The sequence below is a fragment of the Zonotrichia leucophrys genome, chromosome 2, assembly GCF_028769735.1.
Source record: "Zonotrichia leucophrys gambelii isolate GWCS_2022_RI chromosome 2, RI_Zleu_2.0, whole genome shotgun sequence".
In the NCBI taxonomy this organism is placed as follows: Eukaryota; Metazoa; Chordata; class Aves; order Passeriformes; family Passerellidae; genus Zonotrichia; species Zonotrichia leucophrys.
Window position 1 is genome coordinate 128,097,486 of NC_088171.1, and position 25,599 is coordinate 128,123,084.

At 39.2% G+C, this 25,599-nt stretch overlaps 2 protein-coding genes across 2 annotated transcripts in view; both read left to right on the plus strand.

The window, feature by feature from the left end:
• LRP12 (LDL receptor related protein 12) overlaps positions 1-9,281 on the plus strand; it is a 49,315-nt gene extending 40,034 nt beyond the window's left edge. Inside the window, exons 5-7 of the mRNA XM_064706333.1 lie at positions 1,658-2,759; positions 3,591-3,723; positions 6,054-9,281. Coding sequence (XP_064562403.1) covers positions 1,658-2,759; positions 3,591-3,723; positions 6,054-6,908 — 2,090 coding nt within the window. The 3' untranslated portion in view covers positions 6,909-9,281. The remainder of the gene's footprint in view (positions 1-1,657; positions 2,760-3,590; positions 3,724-6,053) is intronic.
• A 7,666-nt stretch (positions 9,282-16,947) lies between these two features.
• DPYS (dihydropyrimidinase) overlaps positions 16,948-25,599 on the plus strand; it is a 31,011-nt gene continuing 22,359 nt past the window's right edge. The window contains exons 1-4 of the mRNA XM_064703568.1: positions 16,948-17,373; positions 20,546-20,704; positions 22,822-23,001; positions 23,844-24,033. Coding sequence (XP_064559638.1) covers positions 17,104-17,373; positions 20,546-20,704; positions 22,822-23,001; positions 23,844-24,033 — 799 coding nt within the window. The 5' untranslated portion in view covers positions 16,948-17,103. The remainder of the gene's footprint in view (positions 17,374-20,545; positions 20,705-22,821; positions 23,002-23,843; positions 24,034-25,599) is intronic.

A 25,599-nucleotide genomic window follows, 5' to 3' on the forward strand; every position in this document is an offset into this window, starting at 1 on the left:
TAGTCAACCAATTTAGGTAGGACTAGTCTGGCAGTTCAGTTCTACAGGTTCTAAATTCAAGGTCAAGGTTCCAACTTTGCCATGCTAATATTGTCAACCATATGTATGTCTGAATGTACTATAAATACTTACATATCTATAACAGAACAAGAAGATGGTATCCTTTATACTGCATCTGTTCTTTGGATTTTTTTGGTGTGAAATGAACATATTCTGAAAATTAGTCACTGACAACACATACATTTTGCTCTCCTTTCATTCTTCAGTCTCTGAAAGCAAATTTGTAGACTTAAACATTCTTCAGCAGTACATAAAACATTTACCACTCTTGATGATTTCATTTTACCATGCATTCACTTTTTAAAAGCCTAAGCATTTGTGAAATTTTAAAACTGTGTTGTACTTGTCTAAAGAAAAATTATTATTTTAAGCTAGTGTATTTATTTTCAATGCTTTCTAAGTATTAAAGAAAGAAAAAAAAAAAAAGAGAACAAAAGTGTGATATGACTTGACCTATCACAGCAGATTAGTTCCAGCAAGAAAAACTCAAGCTAGCTGTGAAAACTTTTATCATGTTGTATAGCAAAGCACTGGAACTTTAAAAATACTTGATTGGAGAAGGCCCTGAAGAGCCTAATCAAACACCATTTGACCCTGTTTTGAGCAGATGATTTTATTAGATGGCCTCCATTCCAATCTGAATTGTTCCCTTGTAAAAAAAGATAAAACATGCTTCTTCATGGGCATTAGGATTCAGTGAGTTTATCATGCTGCCTTTCCTGTTTCCTTATTAAAACTTTAGGTAAAGTGTTCCTTAGAATGAATGTATCTTTGTCTAGTTTATTTTCTGAATTACTGTTGTGTAGGACCATCTGCATTGCAGACTTGTTTTAAATATTTTGACCATGACAGTTTGTTTTGTAGCAAATTTTACAGTCTGTACTGTGGTTTGTAGAAATAACTGAAAATTATGCAGCAGTGTTTGACTCAGCTGAATTGTTGCAGAGTTGAAATAACTTGGATTCCAGGTATGCTTCTGTATTCAACATAGCTGGAACTTTAATAAGTAAAGGCATGCCTGTGTTTTTGCATTTGCTGCACTCCCATCTTAGTTGCTGCAGGAGAGACAGGAACAAACAGTGGGAACAGGAGAGGGCAGAGGTTTCTTTTTGTGGTTGGTGATAATATGTAATCTTTAGCTGTCAGCTTCTCTCTTGCCTTAGATCCTTTGGTACAAAGTAGGAACCTCCAAAAGTAGGAGACAGTCTCTCTGCTTTTCTGGGAAAGAATTTGAGGTGATAACCAGTACTGCAGCACAAAATGTTTCTGTATTTTGAGTGATAGATGACAGAGTGTTTTTCTAACTTACGTTTAACATATTTGAAGTCAGATTTCTCAATAGCTATAAATGAGCATTGTTTTCTTGCTTGGGTTAAAGTTATTTGACTGAAATCAGCTAAGGATAAAGTCCATGCTGATGTGTTGATGGAATTTTGACTTGAAAAACCTGTTTTGTCTTGAATTTGCTAAAAGTTGCCATGGTTTAAAGGCACTTCAGACATTTGCTTTGCCCTTCTGGAGTACCTGGTGCAGCAAATAAACACAACACAAACCATAAAGGGCTAAACTCTAAGGAAATATTTTTTTTAACTTACAGGGAAATCTGATGAACCAAGTTGTGATTGTGACCAGTTTCATTGTGCTAATGGGAAGTGTATTCCAGAAAGTTGGAAATGTAACAATATGGATGAATGTGGAGACAACTCGGACGAGGAAATCTGTGCCAAAGCTAATCCTCCGACAGCTGCTTCCTTTCAGCCTTGTGCACCCGATCAATTCCAGTGTCTTTCCCGCTTCACCAAGCTTTACACTTGCCTTCCAGAATCTTTAAAATGTGATGGTAACATTGATTGTCTTGACCTGGGAGATGAAATAGACTGTGATGTGCCAACATGTGGACAGTGGTTAAAATACTTTTATGGTACTTTCAGTTCTCCCAACTATCCTGACTTCTACCCACCTGGCAGCAACTGCACCTGGCTGATAGACACTGGTGATCATCGCAAAGTAATTTTGCGATTCACCGATTTTAAACTTGATGGTACAGGTTACGGAGACTATGTCAAAATATATGATGGATTGGAGGAGAATCCACGGAGACTGTTGCGGGTACTGACAGCATTTGACTCTCATGCTCCCCTCACAGTTGTTTCATCCTCAGGACAAATAAGAGTTCATTTTTGTGCTGACAAAGTGAATGCTGCAAGAGGGTTCAATGCAACGTATCAAGTTGATGGCTTCTGTTTGCCCTGGGAAATCCCATGCGGAGGGAATTGGGGGTGCTACACAGAGCAGCAACGCTGTGACGGCTACTGGCACTGTCCAAATGGAAGGGATGAAACCAACTGCACCATGTGCCAAAGAGATGAGTTTCCCTGCTCTCGAAATGGTGTTTGCTACCCTCGTTCAGATCGCTGCAACTACCAGAATCATTGCCCTAATGGTTCGGATGAAAAGAATTGTTTCTTCTGTCAGCCAGGCAATTTTCACTGTAAAAACAACCGCTGTGTGTTTGAGAGCTGGGTTTGTGATTCTCAAGATGACTGTGGCGATGGCAGTGACGAAGAGAATTGCCCAGTCATTGTGCCCACTAGAGTGATAACTGCAGCTGTCATTGGGAGTCTTATTTGTGGATTGCTGCTTGTCATCGCACTGGGATGTACTTGTAAATTGTACTCACTCAGGATGTTTGAGCGAAGGTAAGTAGAACTCAGCTCTATTAAATATTGGGGTGTTTTCTTCTGTTTGTACTTGAAGCAGTTTTGTTGCCATACAGATATTGTTGCACGTGATTTGTAAAGACATTGCTCCTTTGATAGTAAAAAGAGGTTTGTTAATCATAGACTTTATCAGATTGGAAGGGACCCATAAGGAATATGAAGTCCAACTCCGTACTTCTTGCAGGATATCTGAAGCTAAAACTTGCTAGGACCTATGGCTGAGCATTGTCCAGATGCTCCTTGAACTCTGGAGGCTGGGGAGCCAATTTTCTGGGGAGCCTGTTCCAGGGACTGACTACTACCCCAGTGAAGAAAAGGGGATAGAAGTATCCTGATCACTTCGCTATAGAGGGTTAAAGCTCCAGATGGTGTTACCAGAAAGGAAGTTTGGGGAAACTGCAGTTAATGAATTTGCAATTGGTATCACAGTTCTGTATATAACAGCATGTTTCTTCTTTTGTAGGCTGGTTCACACCAGGATTACATATCCTTCAGTCCTTTACAATAATACAGGTGTTACTTGTGGTGCTTTTTATATTTAGCTCATGGGTTTGGGCTGGTTTGTTTATTTTAAAGAAATTTATTGTTAGGTTTGTGTTTTTGCTCTCATTTCAGCTGGACAGACTCACAGGAATGCCTTTATATTCTTTGCCAATTAAATTTCAATTAAATTAGCAAAACTTCATCTTCTGAAGTTTTTATTTCAGATTATAATAGTCTGATGTACTTTCATTCATTCATATATATATATATGTGTATATATATAAATCAGTGTCTTATGTATTCGGGAATTTCTTTTCTCTTTGAAAGGTCATTTGAAACTCATTTGTCAAGGGTTGAGGCTGAGCTGTTAAGAAGAGAAGCTCCTCCATCCTATGGACAATTAATTGCCCAGGGTTTAATTCCACCAGTTGAAGATTTCCCTGTTTGTTCCCCAAATCAGGTAAGATTTAAAGTACCAGGCAGACCCCTTGTATTTTAGGGAGACTGAAATAAAAATATTTTAACTTTCATCTGCTTCCTTTTTCTCTTTAGCATTTCCTTTTTCTCCTTTCAAGTCAATAGTGTTATACAAATGATTAGCCCTTGAACAAAATCAATGGTACAGTAACACCACAGTTTCTTCTGCAGGCTTTCTTTTGTTGGCAATGCCAGTAATGCACACTATAGAACCCCCTCTTGCATGAAAAATAATAGATTGGCAGATCTAATTGTATATTCTGTGTTACTGTTGTGAAAATAAAGATTGCAAGATGGCACTTTGCAATTTGGGAAAGAAGACCTAGACTTCTAATGTGGAATGGTAGTTCACATGCACAGTGTGTAGGTATGTTCATGCTTGCTGTGCATAACAAGATGATGGGGAAAGACAGGATGTCATATCATATAAAATTACCATGAATGAGTAATAAAGCAAAAGCTAGTAAATGGCAGTCAATAGTTTCTAGTCACCCAGATTCAGAGATGGATGATTAGTGCATTTCTTACTTGGTTGATAAATGAGTTTCTCTCAAAAAGCTTTTCAAGGAGTTAAAAAATGTCTTACAGTTATAAAGCTCTTGAGAGAAATAGAAGTCTTAGTCTGGGAATCCTGGTGTGTTCTATTAGAGTTGGCATTAATTATATTGTGTTGCAGTTAATACAGCAAAGTTTATGGTAAGAAAAGATTGCATTACTATTGCATGTTCTTTCATGCTCACATGTTCACAAGCAGCTGGGATCTGCCACAAAAGATTAGAGGAAAAGAGGAAAATAAATTGCAATTTGCATGAGAAGCTTTAAGGAAACATTGTAAAGATTTTTTGGATAGCTAAATTAGCACTGAACTTCGTTAATGAATCTAATAATTGTCTGTAGTGAACACTGTAGAATCCCTTGTTCTTTTTCAGTAGATTACTGTGGTTATAATAAAGATCAGTATGTTCCTGTTTCAAACCAGTTCTGTACTTTTACAAATTTGTCTTGCTGTCCTCTTTTCCAAAAAAATTAACCTTCACTGGTTTATGATGGATCTGTGTTCACAAGTCTCTTGAGGTAGGGTTAGCTTAGGAAAGTCTCTGGAGACAATGCAGTTGTCATGCCCAGATGTGTAAGTCCTCTAGTACAGATAACTTGGAACAAACCAGTGCTTCCTGAAGAAGCACTGTCTGAAGGATGGTGGAAGAGAGATGAAGGTGACAGCATGAGAACACTAAATTTCAGTTTTTATAAATTAAGGGAAGTACATGCATGTATGTTAAGGGTTTAATCAGGGAATGACTCTTCTGAAGAATATTCTAATTTTTTTGCCATAATCTTAATGAAAAGTCGTGAATATGGGCTTTATCCTCTAAATTAAACACATTTGTGAATATTTTTAGAATGATGGGCACCTGGAAGATCTTATTAGCTGAGGCAGTGCTTTCTCTAAGTTAGAGTCAGGGATCTCCAAGATAAAGGAGTTTGTGTTCTTATGCTTATGTTACCTTACAGTTGAATAGTTGTACAAGATTTTAAACAGGAAAATTCAGGTATGCATTCTTCTGTAGCTGGATAACTAGAAAATGTATACTGAATTTGGGAAATTTATAGTTTAGAACACATAAGGTAATTTTATTTAAACAGAAGCATTAAAGCATTTTGGAACTGGAATTAACTGATTACATCAGAAAGGGAGGAAAAAATTCAAACTATAAGCCTCTGCTGGAGAAGATACTTAATATAGTCCCTTTGAGGAAGCCCTATGGTAGTGGATAAAGAAGGTGGCCACCTTTGTTAAATCTTTCTGGAAGACTTTGTTTACAAATCCTAAACTTTTTGAGACACATTTCTCTGTGCTGTACTGTAAAATCCACAGTGACTATCTTTTTGGTAAGACTGTAACAGATTTTGTGTGCGTGCTCTACTGGCTGTGGTTGTATTTTTCTTTAATCTGTGTTCCATATCCAGACTATAGTGCCTTGTTTTCATATTGTCTTTATTTAGAGATCATTTTTTAGGGCAGAAATATACCTTGTATTGAAGTCATTGCTCTTTTATCGCCTTTGCATATGTATTTCCACTTAATTTGCCTGTTTATGTTTTTCCTCTAGAGCATCTAGACTTTTGTCATGACTTTTTTAAATAGTCTTTTTAAATAGCCTTTTGCTGCATATGCCAGATCCTTATTAAGAAGGATGCAACATTTTGTAATATTTAAGATTCTGCATTTAACTTTGTTAAATGCTGTTTTGCATAATAATAGTTATACCAGCAGACTATCAGTGCTTGATTGTTTCTTGTCTTCTTATTTAGGCTTCAGTTCTGGAAAACCTCAGGCTGGCAGTACGATCTCAGCTTGGATTTACCTCAATCAGACTTCCTATTGCTGGCAGATCAAGTAACATTTGGAATCGAATTTTTAATTTTGCGAGGTCACGTCATTCTGGATCGTTGGCATTGGTCTCGGCAGATGGAGATGATGTTGCCAGCCAAAGTACTAGTAGAGAAGGTGAAAGAAATAATACTCACAGAAGTTTATTTTCAGTTGAATCTGATGATACAGACACAGAAAATGACAGAAGAGACACAGCAGGAGCAGTTGGTGGTGTTGCTGCCACCTTGCCTCAAAAAGTCCCTCCTGCAACAGCAATAGAAGCACCAGTGGGAGCGTGTGGGAGTTCCTCTGCTCAGAGCAGCAGCACGGATGGTGGAAGAGAAGTGACAAGTGTAGAGCCCCCAAGCACAAGTCCCGCACGCCACCAGCTCTCGAGTGCACTAAGCCGTATGACTCAAGGCTTGCGCTGGGTACGCTTTACTTTAGGGAGATCAAGCTCAGTGAATCAGAACCAAAGTCCTTTGAGACAGCTTGATAATGGGGTAAGTGGAAGAGAAGAGGATGATGATGTTGAAATGTTAATTCCAGTCTCTGATGTAGCATCAGACTTTGACATGAATGACTGTTCAAGACCTCTACTTGATCTCAGCTCAGATCAAGGACCAGGGCTTAGACAGCCTTACAGTGCAGCACATCACAGTGTAAGGTCATGCAGTCGAGATGGCCCCTGTGAGAGCTGTGGCATCGTACACACTGCCCAGATACCCGACACTTGCTTAGAGGCAACAGTGAAAAACGAAACTAGTGACGATGAGGCATTATTACTCTGCTAGGTACGGATTGTTTAGGAAAGATTGTGTACAAGTTGGAGCAATATCTGTCATTGTTTTGTACTTCACAGTTAAAATTAGTTTTTAGTTTTAAAAAATCCAGGACAACATTATGTTAAAGCTGTTTTAGCCTGTGTGGTTGATTAGACTTTTCTTATACTGGATGACATTATGGAACTATAAGAGTGAACATTTTAATGGCTCTGAATACACAATGTGTGTATCCAGTATAATTGGATTACTCTTTAAACTGAAGTTTTCCCCGTTAGTTTCAAATTTAGTTTATCCTGGTACTATAGTTCAAACCCAAAACACGGCTGCTCAAGACTTAGTGGCTGCCTGTTTAACCCCATATTAACAGGTGAATTTGTACAGAATTATTTTCCTTTAGGAACTGACTCTGTTGTATTATTGCCAACATACTTGTAACTTAATATACTAAATATGGTAAGGATTGTTACTGTAAAATATGTACTTTTCTTTGAGTTTATTCAACACTTTGTCTAAATATTCTTGAATTTCATCATAATGTGAACTTACTTAAAGGGAGGAGAAACTTTCTTCAGGAGTATTCTTTTTCTTTCAGAAGTACAAAATGCAATGATATATGAAATTTAGGCATAATAGATAAAGTGATGGCAAAAGCTTTTTTAGCACTGACTTTCCTAAACTGCAATCTAATATGGTACAAGCCAAATAGTATGTAAAATCCCCAGTCATTAGTCTTTTTGATTTGAAGTAAAAAAGGGCCGAAGATATTACAATATGTGTTAGTTCTTTAAATATCCAATATGTACAAATACACTACAGAATAAGTTCCAACTGGTAATAGATCTTTCCCTAATACTGTAGGTTATAAAGCTTGTTTGGTCTCAAGGGATTTGCACTAAAATCATATTAAGGTCTCTAATGAGCTTAGTGCACAAGCACTATCACTTTAAGTACTATTATTGTCTAATATTGCAATGGCTATATATTTCCATGGCTCTTTTCTTGGGGTGTTGCATTTTTGTTGCAATTGAATTTGCTTTACTAATTCCCTATTTATTCATTGTATTTAAAAACTGGTTTACTCGGTTGCAGACTGGTTGTTTAAAATAAACCAAAAGAAAACCCTTTTAGTGTACTTTTTATGATATTACATGTTGGAGCAAAACAGATCAGTGAGGAAAAAAGCTCGTAACTTCCAATTTTGTGATAAGCAGGTTAATACGTGGCTACTAGTGTGACAACAAGAAACTACACCTTTTAAAAACAAAACTGTCAACTACTGTTTTATTTATTCTTTGCCAGTCTGTTTTTAGTAGGCTTAAAGATCCAGTATGAAATGTATTTGTGTGTGATTGTATGCTATTTATTAAATTTTAAATACTTTGTTGAATGTCATTTTAAAGCATGTTTAAAGTCTTGTGCATTTCTGTCGTGTTATGCTGTCGGGCAGAACTGACTAAAATTTTAATATGTATCAAAATTAAATTGAATTTTTGTTATGTTTTTGAGGTACTTTTAAAGATAAATCCAAGGTCTGTCTGGCTTTTTATTTTTTTTAAATCCTCATCTCTGAAGTACAAATCACATGCAGAAGGAACAAATAATTGAATGGATTCCAAAGTGTATATATCTTCTCCCTCTTCTCTTTATTCACAGACACTGGGATGAGAAAAATAAACAATTTTACCATCTGGTTGATTTTTTTCATGTGAGTTAGCAGGTAAATTCTGAGTTCAGGATGCAATGACATAGATTTGTGCTTTTGAGGAACCTTATGTGCAATACAATTGTAAAAGATTTTATTATAACAACCCATGCGGTTTCAAGTTTCAGAACAGATCACATCACACTGGTACCAGATCAGGTACAAGTTGGCCCATAATTACACATACTCAAGTAAAAGTCATCAATGGCCATTTTTATTCACATTGAATAATATCTAAATCTGTGGGTAAGCTCTAGTCTGATTTCAGTAGCATTGCTTATAGAGCAGACAGCTTTGCAATAGGAACATGGTAACATACCCTGAAGTATATGTGAACAGTATGTCCTGGTATAAAATACTGGGTTTTTAAACCTTCCTGATTAATTGTCTTTAGAAAGTGGTTGTGGAAATGCTTGTCCCTGAGGCAGATAAATTTTAAAGAAAGAGTCTTCACAGAATACCTTCAGTGTTTAACACACTAAATTTGTTCCATTTGTGATCTAAATTTGTTCCATTAGATGCCCCAAATAGCATGTACCTATGGACTCCATATTGCAGATGTAAAAAGAACACAATGTTTAATTTGTTTTAAAGGAAAAATGCTACACATTTAACTGAGAAGTTGGATTTGATTGATAATTTGAAAATTGTAAATAAAATTCATATTTGTATGAGGTGAATTTGTTGCAGTGATTTTTTTTTCTTAGTGATATTAAAGGGAGTGATTGATTTTTCTTTTGAGTAATGCATGAGTGATTGGTTGCATTTGTTTTGTTTGGTTTTATTAAGGGTTTCGATAAGACATTATTACCCTGTTTCTTTTTATGCTGGAGAGCTTGAATTAGTATTTTGTTTAATTCATTCTTGATTTAGCTGTGCTACAATACTAGGGCAGTTTGAAAAAAATGTCAGAAATATTTACTGTAGAATTATCTTGTTTTCTGTAAGAAATCACTTTCATCTGCCAGCTTTAAAGAATCTAGGTTATTGTGAGGCAAGTTTTCTCCTCGTGTAAAGTTATTTAAACATGGAAAGAGTTTGTCACCATTCTTTTTCACATACCACACTTTTTTTGTCATTTGAAACATTAGGGAGGGATGACTGAGCTTCAGATGGTGCAAGGGCTTATTTTGTTTCCAGAGTTCATTTTCAGTACAAGTTCAGCAAGTGTTGCTGATAACTCTTCTTTCAAAACAGGTTCCTGGAGCGGATGCTGGAATTAGTTACTGTATTATGTGTTCACTTTCTGTCTGAATGTCAAAGCATGAACTCATGCCAAAGCTTGGATTCAGTCCAGGGAAATCAAGTTCAGGTTGGGACACAAATACTGTTTCAGTGAAGTTTATATATTAAATACTCACTGCAGATCAAATCATGGCTTTTTCTGTTGGGATGAGGTTTTGCTTCCTTTCTGAAAAGTGAGTGTTTTATTCTCCTATATACATCTCCAGATATTCAGCTGTGTAGGTTGTCCTGAGGAAATGCTGCACATTTCCTATAAATCTTGGTTTAATTCAAAAGTTTTAATCCTCCTCCAGTTGTGATGAAGCTTTCTGTGAAGTCTTTTGTCAGTTTGTGGGGTTTTTTTGACTGTATCTCTTTTCTTCCTCCCTTGTGATTTTCTGAAAATAAGCAGTTGGTAACTGAATTCCTCCAGGACATCAGCTATAAGTCAATTGCCCAGAATGGGGTGTGTTCTGAAAGGACAAGGGAGAAGACTGTCTTGTCCCTTTGCCATGTCACCAAAAGTATATAGAGGTAAGCAGACTGATATTTAAAACTCTTTCCCTTCTATCCTCCACTGGGATTTCACTAGTTAGCTTTTGCTTCCTGGTGATGTCCATAGTTGCACTTGGACTTGATACAGAGAAGTTCTATAGCACAACATTCAGGTCAATATGTCAGTTGAGGTTTCTGTTCATGTGCTGTACCCACTATCTGGTGAGTAGTAACCTGGGGGAACAGAATGTGGGATTCACTAAACTGAGGTATTATCTAAGAATTCAGATGGACAAGACTCCCCACGTCATCAATGGAGGGAAAAAGAGACATCGCTCTGAGCAGTGTCAGTGATTCCTAATCACATTTTGAGAAAAGGCATTTACAGTAAACAAAATTTAGCTAATCTCTGTGAATATCTGAGCACAAATTAGTGTTTGTGATATTTTTACGTGCAAACTGAAAAGAATTTAGCAGATGAGTTTGGTTTCCAGCATTAATTTCTCCTTGTGACCAAGTGACATCCTTTTATCAAAGAACCAAATAAAAGACTCAAATGCAAGTGAAGTTTTTGCAAGATTGAGGTTATTTTCAGATCACAGTTACCTTTTATGCTGTTTGTGCAGGAAAGAAATGGGTGGAAAACACAGGAAGCAAAAAAGTCACTAGTTGAGTCACTAGATTTTGAATTTGAATTTTAGAAAGGTTGTAATAAAACAGACAAGACACTCTAAAGGAATATAATTATATTACATTGCACAAAGGTTTGTTAGTTTTTTTTAAGACACACAATTGCAGGAGACCTTCCTAAAAATAAGTCATAGTGGGTAGGACATGTCAAATCAGGATATAAGAGAAAGAAGGAAGGAGTTATGGTTTAGTGTGAACTTCCTTACAAATAATAAAGGTTTGTTATGCAAAATGTGAAGGACAAAGAAATAAACTTGCTTTAAGGAATAAGGACATGATCCCTGAAATAAGCATACATTGTACATATTATCTAAGAGGCAGGTGTCTGAATTCAGAGCAGAAATCTCAATTTCAGCAGAACATGATGACTTATGGTGTTAGAGAGGTTTAGTAGAATTGCATTTGTACCTTTGCAATGAAATAATCATGCATCTGAAGGTGTGCCAACAGAACTGAAGAAATAGATTTATCTGCTTCTCCAGGTTTGTAAAATTGGGGAAAAATTGGTAAAATACATTGGTTTAATCTGTTGTCTTTCCTGTGGTTAGTTAAGAACCACCTTGAACAGTCACAGTTGGAGGAAGAAGTTTTGGTGCACCAAAGGAAAAACAGGAGCAATATACAGGGTAGTGAGGAATGTCATAAACTGACAGCATATTTCTGCAGTGGCATGGCAAGGAACAGAGATGTTCAGTTTTGCTTTCTCTCATCCTACTCTGTTAGCCAGAAGTTTTTTTTGACTTTGTGTTCCTTCAATAGATGCTGAGTTTGAGAGTTGGAGAAAATACAACTAATATTTTGCAGTGGGTTTTTTTTTTTTTTTTGACAATGCATGAGTAAAGATAACAGTTTCCAAAGATAGCTAATCCCTGTGCTTTTGTGGTTATGTTTCTTGGAGTCTGGAAAAATCCCACCTGAGAACTTAGTTTCTTTGACTGAGGTTGTGCACCAGGAAGTAACTGACAGGTATGATGAATTGGTTTTTTTTTTTTTTCCATAGTACTGTGAGACTTAGAACTTCAATGCCTGAGTTGAACTGTCTCACACATATTTAGAAAGTGGACATTTCATTGGACCCTTATGAGCCAATGAATAGTGAAAAGAGTAAAGAGCACTTTGAGAGAGAGTATGAGGGTTTCTTAGTTTCTCCTCTGCTGGATTCCTGGTCATTGCTTTTTCTTTTTTGGTTGTACTGTCTGCGGTTCACCATTTGTGTTGATCAAAGAGGAGGAGGCACTTGGCCTTATGAGAATCAGAGAAAGTCATTACTTATTGTTTCTCTAAAAAGTAGAATGGTCTTCAGCACACACACACCTTTGGCTGCCTTCCCTTGTGTCACATGTACGGGACCCAAGGCTGGGTGCTGCTGGGCTTCAACACTGCTGATGTATTTGGGGAAAGACTGGCACTAGGGCCTTGGATGTAGCCTAGTATTTAGGAGAGCATATTTATAGTTTAGGTCATGTGGAACTAGAGGATTGAATTCCTTTCTTAATGTTTGTTAGCCTTGTTTGGTTGTAGAAAACCATGGGGAATGCTTGCTAGTTTTGGGAAGCTTTTACAACTGAAGAAGGCTTGGGAGCTTAGGTTTTGAAACCTCACCACTTGTTTGTGTCTGAAAATCCATCTCATGAAAGTAGCCAGCAGACTCTTCTGAAAACTTGTGAGGTTTTGACAAGGGCACCTGACTCATCTCACAATTACGAAGACTTTACAGGTGCCATTACATTTAGACTGTCTGGCTTTTTTGAATGTGTTAAATTCCCACTGCAGAGAAGAGTGTGAAAAATCCCAGGTAAACAGGCATTATGTATTTTTTAAGAGGAGTTGCAAAGAAATGCTTACTGAGTATTCAGTCCTTCTGATTTTCTGAATATGGCAAAAGATAACAATTCTTTCCTTTCTGCAAAGCCAGAGTGCACCTCAAACTCACCAATTCTCCAAAACCTAGTGCTTTATCCATCATTACTGAAAGCTGTTGATACTGGTTTTATTCATTTTCTCACATTGCAAATGTTCATGATCCACTTGTTCTTCCTTGGAGGAAAGTTGTCAAAAATAAGTAATACTATTAATCGCACATCTTCATTAGCTGAGCTGTCTTTCTGCTGCTCATTATCAACCTCTAGCTTCCTTCACAAAATGTCTCTGTTTGTTCAAAAGCCTATTTGTCTGCTGCCCCTGCATTTTGAGATACATTTCAGCTTCACCAACTTTAATTTGAAGGTTAACACCAGTAAGAGTCCTGGAGTTAAGAAAAAGCTGAAGACTGTGTGGTGGTAGTAGAGTTTTACAGCACTAGGGTATTGTAAGAAGAATGTGAAAATGGACACAAATGGAAGATAAGAGTAAGGTGTGATAATTAAAGGAGAAGTTAAAAATAAATAGTATTTTATGCAGGCAGGTAGCAATTAAAGGTTCCAGGATGAAGTGGGTGAAAGTATGTGTCTCAGAGGACTTTAAACTGATGGTTTCTGCATTATAATGACTTTTAGATGTCCTCAAGGTTTGCTGGATGTTCCAAACTTCAGTCCTCTGTTTCTTGCAAACATATTCCTGAATTTGCTAAATTATTTTCATTTGGTAAATCATGGATGTGGATTCTGTTTCCTTCAGAGTTGTTTAAATGGAATCAGTTTATCATTAGGCTACTGAGAAACCTCTTATGATTGTATTTCTGTGATAGTTACACTATACAGTCCATGTTTAGATTTCTAGGATTATTTGCTTTACTAGACACAAAAAATGCATTAGCATATGGTTCAGCTTCAGATTTGTGAGCTTGAGAAGACATTCTGCAATGGCTCTCGAATTGTTGAGCTACTGTGCAACATTTTAGGATCCGTAAATGTTTCCTAACAGGAAACTTCTCTGCAGGGTTATGGTTTTATCCCAGCTGGTATTTGATCACTGCACAGCCACTCACTCAATCAGCTTGGAAGGGAGATAGTGTGAAAACTTGTGGGTTTGAGATAATGACAGTTTAATAGGTAAAGCAAAAGCTGCACTTGTGAGCAAAGCAAAACTAATCCATCCCTCACTTTGGAGGGGCAGGCAGATGTTTCTGGAGATGTTCCATCTCCAGAAAAGCAGATCTCCACCATCCACTAAGGGTGACTTGGGAAGACAAATGCTATATATGCTGAATGTCCCTCCCCTTCCTTCTTCTCTCCCCAGCTTTATATGCTGAGCATGACACCATATGGCCGGGAGTGTTCTTGTGGTCAGCTGGGGTCACCTGTCATGGCTTTGTCCCCTTCCAGCTTCTTGTGCACTCCCAACCTCCTCACTGGGGGGGCACTGTGAGATGCAGAAAAGCCCTTGACATAGTGCAAGTGCAGCTCAGCAATAATGAGAACTTTCCTTTGTTACCAGCAGTGCGTTCAGCACAGATGCAAAACACAGAGCAATACCAGGTACTATGACAGAGTTGAACTCTTCCAGCCCAGACCACTACAACAGAGCAGAGTCAAACATTGATTATGGGGCAAAGATTTGTTTGAATCTCTGCAAAGAGAAGGATAAAACAGTAAAATGTTTTGTGGGTAAGTAAATACTCCAAAGTCAATTAGGAGCCAGAAGCCCTGTTGGAGCAGCAGTAGATATTCAGTGATTCCTAAAAATGTAGGGCCAGTTGTCTTCTCTGAGTATTTTAAGTATTATTTCTGCTCCACCAGTGGTATTTCAGGCTATTTTTTCAAGGGACAGCTGAGCTGTGAAATATTTACCAAATATACACAAATGTAACTGATGTGAGATTATCTTTTTGGTCCAAATGGTTTAAATAAAAGAGCTGCTTAGACAGAATCTTGCTATATACCAATATGTTGTTTAATGTGTTCAAAACCACCTGTGGGATAAATTCAGTTTTCCTAGGCACAGCATTGCAAGATGTTATGTTCCTGGTTTGTGGGCAGTTCTGCAATTTTGAGCTGGGCATAAAATTACAGATAGGAAGGTTTGGGCATTTAAGAGTAGGATCCACAAAGTCTAAATTACCCAGGAGGAAATCAGAGGAGAGGAAACAGAGTTCAAGCCTGTTCTTGTTCAGAAGCAGATGTAAATACTCTTGAGCTGTGCTACTCTTCATGCATTTATGTATGAAAGTTGTATCAGCTTTTTCCTGTGCAACGCACACAAAAAGGGAACCGGATATCCCAGTGCACACTGCAATCTGCTGTGATGTGGCTGATCTGCCTTCAGATCTCCCTCCCTCCTCCCAATCTGGCAGAAGGATTTGAGCAGAAAAGTTTACGACTGCCACTAGCCCAAAAGCATACTCAGAGATGACTGTCTAGGTCTGTCATGTCAAAACTCCTTTCATAGAAAATACTAAGTAATCATTGGCCAGGGAGAAATTAGAAGACAGTGACTATTTTAGGTTGGCAGTTTAGGCACTGAAGTGATGCTGAAAAGTCTCTTTGCCAATAAATACTGTAAAGTCTGTTGATGCTGTTCTACATCAAATCATTAAATATCCATTGGATAGGCATAGGAACTTAACTGCTGTATACCACATGATCAGATGAACCTCTGACTTTGCTACCCCCTCTCCTCACTTCACAAAGGTCACTTAATTTATGGAAAGTGAAGCTGCTTTCCCAAATGAGTTTTGACATGTTTTGTTGCTGTGTCAGGTCATAAATCCCATTAAGTCTCTGTTCCATTGCAGAAAGGTGAGATGTAAGACAAGATACTTTGGGATGAGCAGATAGAAAACTAAATGGATGGTAATTCTCTCTTACCCATCATAAGGGAAGGAACAAAGGTGACATGCTGATGGGAAGGTGAGATTTTCCATATCTTGTGTCCATTGTCTAAATGGCTTTTTGGTATCCTGTGTGTGCACCCTCTCACAGCCCACAGAGACAATGTTCTCTCTTGCTAAATCATCACCACTAAACTGGAAGAGGTGAGGGGATGAAGATGCAAGTGCTCAGCAGATTTGAGCTGTGCCATGTCACTGCTGAGTTTGCAAATCCAGGGTTATGGGAGAAGTGGGAAAATACCATAGAAACGAGTGCCTCTGAGATGGTACAGAGCATCTTTAGCTCATTTTCCAGTTGTCTTACTTCCCCACCTCTTTTTACAGGTGTATATTCTGAACCACACAAGCCCCCTCCTGCCAAGGTCACACCAGCCTTGTGTGAAACCCGCCACAGAGGACCCTGACTTTCCCCTGGCCCTCAGGAAGGGCTCCCCTGGGGCAGGGATGTTTGAGGGCCAGCACAGCCAGGCCGGCAGTGGTTGTGGGGGCAGCAGTGTGGGGTGTGGCGAGCACAGGCTGAGCCTGCTGGGTGGCACAGCAGGGCCGTGGGGCAGGTGGAGCATCAGGTACTGAAATGGGATTTTGGATGCTGACACACACAACCCAGCTTCCCCCTCAGGCTGGAGCGCTGTCTATGTTGCATCATTGCAGTAGCAGCAGAGAGCCGTGTTTGGATCCTGAGGGTGGTGTGTCCCAAATCCTTTGAGAAACAGCCTGGGAGCGGTGTGGACCCCCCCATCTCCACTGAGAAGGATGCAACACCTGGGTCACCAGAGCACTGCACTCTGCCTTTCCCTCTGCACAGGCTGGACCCATGGGCTCCCCAGCCATGGCTGCAGGAAGCTCAGGTCACCCCTGGGCTCTCTGGCTGCTTCTGTGGAGAGCTCAGGTCACCCTTGGTTTTCTCAAGTGTGGCTGCAAAGAGCTTAGTTTGTTTTTGGGCATCACAAGATGATAAAATAGCCACATTTTCAAAGCAGCTCAGCTAGCTGCAAACCTGCAGGTGCACAGGGCAGGCTGCAGGGTGTGCTTTGAGAACACCCAGACCCCCTGAAAGCCTGGCTCGCTTTGTCCAGGCAGAGTCCGCAGCAGGAGGGGCCCAAGGGCAGCGCTGCTCCCACCCGCGCCACTGGGCCGCACAGGAGGGGGGAGGAGGAGCTTCCGGGGGCAGAGGGGGCAGTTCCATCGGTGTCCGTTTAACGGGCATGGTGTGCGGTGCGTTTAGGCCCGTTTGGAGAGAGCTGCTGCTCTGGGAGGACAGGGCAGTGAACTACTCTGAGGCAAGAGCAAGTTTCTGAGCTGAGGCCTCGCTCTCACCTACTGGCATGCTACCCCAAACCCGGGCTCAGCAGAGACTTTTGATCAAAGGGGGAAAAGTTGTGAATGATGACGTCTCTGTGGTGGCTGACGTGTACGTGGAAGATGGAGTGGTGCAGCAGGTGGGCCCGAACATAAACCCGGAGCCCTCGACTGGACTTGTTGTGCTGGATGCGACCAACAAGCTGGTGATCCCTGGGGGCATCGATACTCACACACACATGGAGTTCCCTTTCATGGGTAGCAGGTCAAAAGATGACTTCTACACTGGAACCAAGGTGGGTGCACATGTGCATGTCTGTGTGTGCATCTGGGCTTTCTTTCTCAGAGAGGGGTGCCTGCTGGTCCTCCAGGATTATTTCTGAAAGAGAGAAGAGAATGTGAATCAAGCATGGCCAGTTGATCCTGTCCCTTTGTCTGGGACATTGTCATAAAGCAGGTGGGATACTCAGAGGTCCACCCCCAGCCAGAATGTTATTTGGGCTCCTCCAGAAACGATTGTGATTGCAGGGGTCAAGTGGGGCAGGCATTTACCCTGGCTGTCAGCATGCAGACTACAACCGGCTTTGGTGCTTCAAGCTTCATACTTCTCTGAGCAAAGGTTAACTAAAGCAACAGTTTAATTCCCCTGTGCTGTTTAAGCATTTCTCCGGTAAACTGATCTTTCTCCTCTGTTAGCATGAGGGAATGCAGGCTTTTCTTCTGCCATTCACTTTGGTGCTTACTGTGTGTCTCAATGAAAGTCCACTTCAAATACACTTTATGAAAGTACATTATTTCTCCCAGTCTTGCACTTGGAGTGGGGTTTTTTTCAGCTTTTTAGCTGATCTTATTATATACCCTGAATATGAAGAGTGTATCAGTTACTCATAATAGCAGTATTACGCATCATCTCCATACAGTTTCCATAACCAAAACTTTCAAGGCACTTTTCTAAGAGCTTTGTTGTGCAGACTGAAAGCCTTTGTTCACAGAAAGGATCACATTGCCCCGGTTGGTTTGTCTGCTAGCCATCACCTTCACAGAGATTGTTATACCCAGCTCCTCTCACAGGAGAACTGGGATTTACTAAAAAGCAGAAAATAAGTTTTTAAGGTTTTCTCAGTAACTCTGAAGTACTTAAAGGACAGGGAAGCTTCAAGACAGAGGCCGCATACACAAAACGGGATGGCCATATAGTTGCTTCAGTGCCTGCAAGAAAATTCTGGATCGACCTTAGCAGTCAGATGTCAAAAAGTTAGATATTGTGGCTATCCTTAACCCAGGTCAAAGTATGGAAAGTGTTCAGACCTATTCACTGAAGGTCATTCTCTGACAAATACTTTGGCAAGAAATTCAATGAGACAGAGTTGTATTCCAGCTATTGCAAAATATGCTACAATGATTAGCTAAGATTTACCCATTCAGTTGAATAAGTAAAGGCATCTCTCTTTACAGACAGAGGGGGAAAAAGATGTAGGGAATAAAAGGAGATTCAAGTGGAGTTGTGGAACCCATGACTTTTTTCTTTCTTGAAGTCTATAAATTTTCTTTAAATCCTGTTTAACAAGTAAGTCAATCAATCTTGTTAAAAAATATTTGACAGTTTGAACAACTTTTCTGGGAGAAAATGTTTTGCTCAATTCATTAGAGATTACAAATACTTGTGTCACTTTCCAAACTTCTCTTTTTGCAAAATATACTGACATATTTACAATTTTTCTTCTGAATTCTAAATGAGCAGAAGGAAGAAAGAGACAAATCGTCATAGAAAAAGGAAGAGTAATACAGTATGTGGGACCTGGACTGGGTGGATAGATGGGCTGAGTCCGACAATACAAGGTTTAACAAGTCCAAGTGCAGTGTCCTGCACTTTGGCCACAACAACTCCCTGCAGCGTTACAGGCTGGGGACAGGGTGGCTGCACAGTGCTCAGGGGACCTGGGGGTGCTGGCTGACAACAGACTGAACATGAGCCAGTGTGTGCCAGTGGCCAAGAAGGCCAAGGGCATCCTGGCCTGTACCAGCAGCAGTGTGGCCAGCAGGACCAGGGAGGCCATTCTTCCTCTGTACTGGGCACTGGTGAGGCCACACCTCGAGTGCTGTGTCCAGTGCTGGGCCCCTCAATTCAGGGAGAGCATTGAGGTGCTCAGATGCATCCAGAGAAGGGCAGCAAGGCTGGTGAAGGGTCTGGAACACAAGCCCTGTGAGGAGCAGCTGAGGGAGCTGGAGCTGGTCGGCCTGGAGGAGGCTCAGGGGAGGCCTCGCCCTGAGAGGAGGGTGCAGCCAGGCGGGGCTTGGTGTCCCAGAAAAGTGGTGACAGGACAAGAGGACACTGTCTTAATCTGAGCCAGGGAAGTTTGGGCTGGACATTAGGAAAAAATTCTTCACAGGAAGAGTGATTGGGCATTGGAATGGGCTGCCTAGGGAGGTCTGGATGTGTCACTTAATGCCATGGTTTAGTTGATAAAGTGGTGTTAGGCCATAGGTTGGACTTGATCTCAAAGGTCTTTTTGAATCTAGCTAATTCTGTGATTCTCTGATCCTGTGAATTTGGGCTGTGCACATTTTGATCTGAATTGATTTGTTGCTGTTTTGCAAAGGGACATTGTTCAGAGCAATAGAGAGGATTTCTTTTGCTAATCTGGAAGAAAGCAACAATTTCAACAAAGGAACTTTTGTATTAGATCAATTTCTTTTAGTCAAGAATCTGGCATCTGTGTAATCTGGCATCATTTTTTTCCCTCCAGAGGCAAGAAAAGTAATAATTCAGTTTTCCATTAAGAAGAGTGGAAATTATTGGTTAAAAAGCAATTTTTGATCACCATTCATCTGTTAAGTAAAGTTGTAGTTTATTACTTTGCAACATTTATGTAGAGAATGTAAATTCCTCATTCTATTTAAAACCCTCTATACAGTTTTACTAAATGATATTCTGTTTCTAATAAAAATACGTTTTTTAAACACTGTAAAATATTTTAGTATTAGTCAAGAGTTTGGGGGTTTTCATATTGTATTTTCAAACTCAATGGGGTTTTTTTGTTGTTGTGTATTTGCCCCTTAGTACTTGCCTGTCACTCAGGCTTGTTTTTTCCACTGCACAGACTCTGAGGCAGCACATCTCAAGCTGACTGTGCTCTTCTTCCTCAGTGATTCTACACATTTGAGGAAACTCGCTGATGCATAAACACTACAGACACATCTCCACTTCTTTCATAAGTTTTTGTACACAAAGAGAAGCTTCTCCTTCAGTGTGAGAATTTCACTTGGATTCTCCTGAACATGTTTTTGAGAACATTTTTCTCAAAGCAAATGAAATTAATCTCCAAAATAATTTTTCGAGTCTGGACTTCACTCAGGGGAACTCCTCAGTGGCTTTTGGCCTTTCAGTCCAGATGTAAGGGAGTTGGACAGGGTGGAAGGAAATCTGCATTATTTCTGATTGCTAAATATTAACTTTCTTCTTTTCAGGCAGCTATAGCAGGAGGAACCACTATGATCATTGACTTTGCCATCCCTCAGAAAGGTTGTTCTCTTATTGAAGCCTTTGATACATGGAAAAGCTGGGCAGACCCAAAAGTTTGCTGTGATTATTCATTGCATGTGGCAGTTACATGGTGGAGCAACAAGGTAGACACAAGAGCTTTATTTTAAATTCCATAAATTTGTACTATGCCTGTTTGGAATCAGTCTTCATGTGCTAAATACTGCTTGCTGGTTAGTGATTTTGTGATTAAAAACATTTTAAATAACCCGCACCCTTCTGAGAGTATAGGTATTTGAAAGAAGTCTGCAGATAGGCTGTGTCTCTGGATAATACTGCACAAAGTTAAAGGTAGGGATTGTGCAAGACAAAGACCGGGCAGGTCAGAGGGGGAAAGAGGTGTTCACAATAATTTTGTCTTTTGTTGCTTGAACACTTGATATTTTATGCTTCTGATGAGTTTTAGTGGTTTTGGTTGGTTTGTTTTTGTTTTTTTTTAAGTGCATACATAAAAAATATGGTACTTGACTTCATTTGTAGAAGAAGATTTATTTTCCTGGGTGGCTGCAGTAAAACCCATGTAAAGTAAAGCAGGACTGCAGCCAATAGTACATTGAATGTGAAATAATCTAAAAAACCTTTTTTGAATTTACATATGGGAGAATCATCTTAGCTGAGGGAATGTTTGCTGATACCCTGAAAGCTTCACTGATAAATTAATTTTTCAGGTGCTTGATATTTATCAGAATGAGACCCATGTTTTACAAGATGACTTTGGATTCTTGGAGAACTATGCATCAGTACACAGATATACTAAGTAAATTCCTATTTTATATATGAGTACTTTTTCTAATTTTTAAATTCTAGAATATATGTACCAAAGCATTCACTCTGCAAGCAACACATTTTTGGTATTCTGTGTAGAGTGCTAAAATAGCCTCACCACAACTTCTAACTTAAGGCAAAGGCATAAAATAAATTCTTCAATGAAATATGAGTAATGTGCATTTGAAACAGGCTCAGCAGACAATCGTGGAATTGTACTGACAAATCCAATAAAAATAGGGAGATGTAAATCAATGAAATGTTCTAGTTTATATTAAGAATGTAGCTGTTTTTAAAGGCCAAGATTAAAAGTTATAGGTTGGGCATTTTGTAGATGCAAAAGGCCTGGGTGAAAAAGACTGATATGCCATACCCATGTGATCAGCTCTCATCTCATCAGAATTTGAACTATTAATTAAAAGCATACATTCTTTACAATGCCTTCTGTTAGTTGTAGTAAACAGTGAAGAGGATAAATGACATGCCTCTATATTTGTGCCATTTTGTCAGGTACTTATTTGATAACTGCCACTCAAAATGTGCTCCCATCCCTCCTCTGGATAACTAAAATATTTCCTTGAATTTTTTATATATCTTACTCTTCTTGGGCAGACTCAACCAGATTATTAGAGAGAAGATGAAAAATAATATTTTACTTTTTGAAAGGAATTAATCCCATGGAAATTTTAATAGCATTACAGATGCATATCAATTACTGTAACCATCATTTTACTGGGAGGGGAGAACCAAAGTTATGTAATATACGTTTCTAGCTAACCAGTTGTGCAAGAAGCCTTGAGACTAGAATATGTGTCTTACTTTCTTTGTGATGCAATGTTTTGCTGGGCTTCATAGGCTCTAGCAGAACAGGGAATCCTATCAGAAGTGAATAAAAAAAAAAAAAAGAAAAGGCAGGCCTTCATATAGCATTTTGGAGCTGTTTTGTTTGACAACAAAATGTTTCAAAAGGCTCTGTGTGTTGTTTAGAGTCAGGACAAAACTCTGTACGATGAAATCTTTTCTGTCACTGTGTTGTTTGCTAGAAGCTGCAGCCCACTGCAATGCAATTTTGAAAATGGGTTTTGCATAAATGTCCATGTTGTGAGAGTTTGACACATTGACTGTAATATTAGAATGGGTGTTTCCAACACCAGGAGGTTTATTTGAAATAAAATTCTGCCTCATTACCTTTTGTAAAAAGCATTCCCTCCTGCAATTAGTTTGTGCTTCCAGTATTTGCACTGCAGTGCTACCCTTTTATATACTTTAAGAATCAATTTGATACAAGAAGAATAGTCTAATCCAGTCTTTAAATATGTGACTTGGGCTACTTGTACTGAACATGTGTTTGATGAGTGAGTAAAGGATCACCTTCCATACTTACAATTTCTTTATACAAAATTATTAATATGTAAAATACAATTGCTGTATTTTTCAGGTGAAGCAAGAAATGGAAAGTCTTGTTCAAAACAAAGGTGTCAACTCCTTCAAGATGTTTATGGCCTATAAAGATGTATACATGGTCAATGATGAGGAGCTGTATGAAGCCTTTTCCTGCTGTAAGGAAATTGGGGCAATTGCTCAAGTCCATGCGGAGAATGGGGAGCTAATTGCACAGGTGCACATTTGACATTTTTTCCATCCAAGTCAGTAATATAGATGGTCCTTGGTCTAGGTCTGTCCAGGCATAGTCAGCTCATGCAACAGAAGCAGATCCAGAAGTATGGAGAAAGCTCCACTGGCTGGGCACAGAAGTCTCAACATCCCTCTGTGCATAATTCATAAATGCTTCACTTCATACCTGCTTCTGCCACCCTAGTGCTGAGTGGAGACACTGAGAGCTCTGGGGCCCTGAGGTGTAACTCCACTGGTAATACTCGACATCAGTGGGAACTTGAGTGGCTCTACAGAATAGTTCCTATTCCAGTCAACAGCTTCCAAGTCCTGTATCAGAAATTAATTCTTTGCTAAATAAACTCAAATCAGCAAATCTTAAATTTAGTCCCAACATAGGGACCAAACCTTTTTGCCTTTTAAAACCTCTTTGCCTCTTGGAGTTTTCAGATGCTCTGGATATGCATCTTTGTATTTAGTAAGAATTTTTCCTTTTTTTTCCTCCCCAGTGAAGGTTAGTAGCATCATTGGACATCATTGGCCATGATATTTCAGTGTACGTATTGAGAGAGGGGTAGGATTTTCAAGAGCTGTGATTTAATCCTGCAAGCCAGTGAAATGTCTTCTCTGAATTTACTTAAGTATTCTGAGACCTGAATTTATTGAGAGATATGTTAGATTTCAGATAAAACTACAGTAACTTATTTTGGAAAAAAATCACAACTGCTTAGTTGTTTTTTTTCCTTAGCTGCAATGGCTGCTTCAGTATCCATTTGACTGGCAGCATGCTCATGACACTGTAGATACATTTTAACTGACTCTTACATGCTTGTGGGGGGTCTGCAGGGTGCAAAGAAGATGCTGGCAATGGGAATAACTGGTCCTGAGGGTCACGAACTGTGTCGTCCTGAAGAAGTGGAAGCTGAAGCTACACAAAGAGCCGTTACCATAGCAAATGCTCTGAACTGCCCCCTTTATGTCGTCCATGTCATGAGTAAATCTTCAGCTAAGGTGATAAGTAATGCACGAAGAGAAGGTAAAAGTTGTAATTCTTTTATGCTTGGACAGTGGCATTGGGGGAAGGGTCATGGAAAACCAAACACAGCATTAGTGTCTTACTTTTCATGGGTGTTATAAGCCTCAGATCATGGGTGAATTTCTTGGAGCAGGATGTCTAAATTGTGTGTGTGTGTTTCTGTCTGTCTGTCTGTCTGTGTGTTGTTGGGCTCAAGGGGAGCAGTGTGTAAGAACAGCAACCACAATTCTCCCCAGAGCAAATTTTTTTCTTTTCATATTGTACCTCCAAGGTCAAAGTGATGGCCAGAACAGCATTATTGCAAAAATGATGTGACCAGTTCAAGACAATACTCTACTGTTCTTCTCTCTTGAGTTTGTCTGCAAGGCTTTACTAAATATCTTGATGAGAAATTCTATAACAGAGACCACACCATATTTTTACAGACAGTGCCATGATGACTCCTATTCGCTGGGCATTTAAAAGTCATGGTGAAGATGACAGTGTTGAAAGCCCACCAGTGCAGAGCTGCTCAGGTTTGCACTGCAGTGTTCACAAATAACTCTGGTCAGCCAAGGGGGCCTGACTTTGCTGACCATCTGTTGGGTAGGCCAGAAGCAGCCTGAAGGCTGTAGGTATTCAGGATGCTTCATCTCCTCATCTCTAAATTCATCCAGAGCAGCACGTGGAACAACAGCACTGTGAGGAGACATTATCAAGGTGGAAGGAGCAGGATAGGAGCTCAAGATTTGGTGGATTTAAAATTATCTGTCCTCATTATCTTTTTGAATAATTTTTACTATGATTTTACATCTTTTGCATTAACAGTTTGTTTTCACCTGACTTGATATGAATTTCATATAGACCTCAGTTTTGCTATTTCTTTTCTTTAGATAATGCCTACACAGGAGGTATAGATTATTAATATTAAAACATAGAGTATGAGATCATGATAAATCAAAGCAGTGTGATGTCATTGTACTAATATAGATGTATATGTTTATGCACAATATGTATGACTGTGACTTCTATAAGATTTAGCAGTAATTCAAGTTTGTGAAAGAATTTACCAGAATATATTTTATTGGCACATTTTCTACTGTGCTATACTGGATTCCTCCACTAGATGCCAGTGCTGCCAGGAATGTGGATTATATCCCTGGGTTGGTTGTACATTCACAGGGTGAATGTGTACATTCACAGGGTGCACATTAACTATAAGTTATGGCAACAGTTGAAATACCCAGATTAAAGATGAAAAACATAGAAGAGATAAGATAGTGTTTTATAATACTGTTCGAGTAAAGAATTTTATGCTAACACTAAATACTGTAAAACATTGATGAGGCATGTGTTGTAAGAATAGTCTGCAGTGCCAGTTTGATTACTGAGGATGATGTATGCTTTTCCAATATGTATACTTTCCCAATATTGCTAAGAAAAAATTGGGACAATTGATACAGATTGGGGAGCAAATTGTATTTTATGGCCTCCTGGGCTGCTGCAGTCAGATTCACCAATGCTTTCCTTTGTGCACAGCAACATATAACATATCTTTATAATTCATGACATCTGCATAGAAGTATA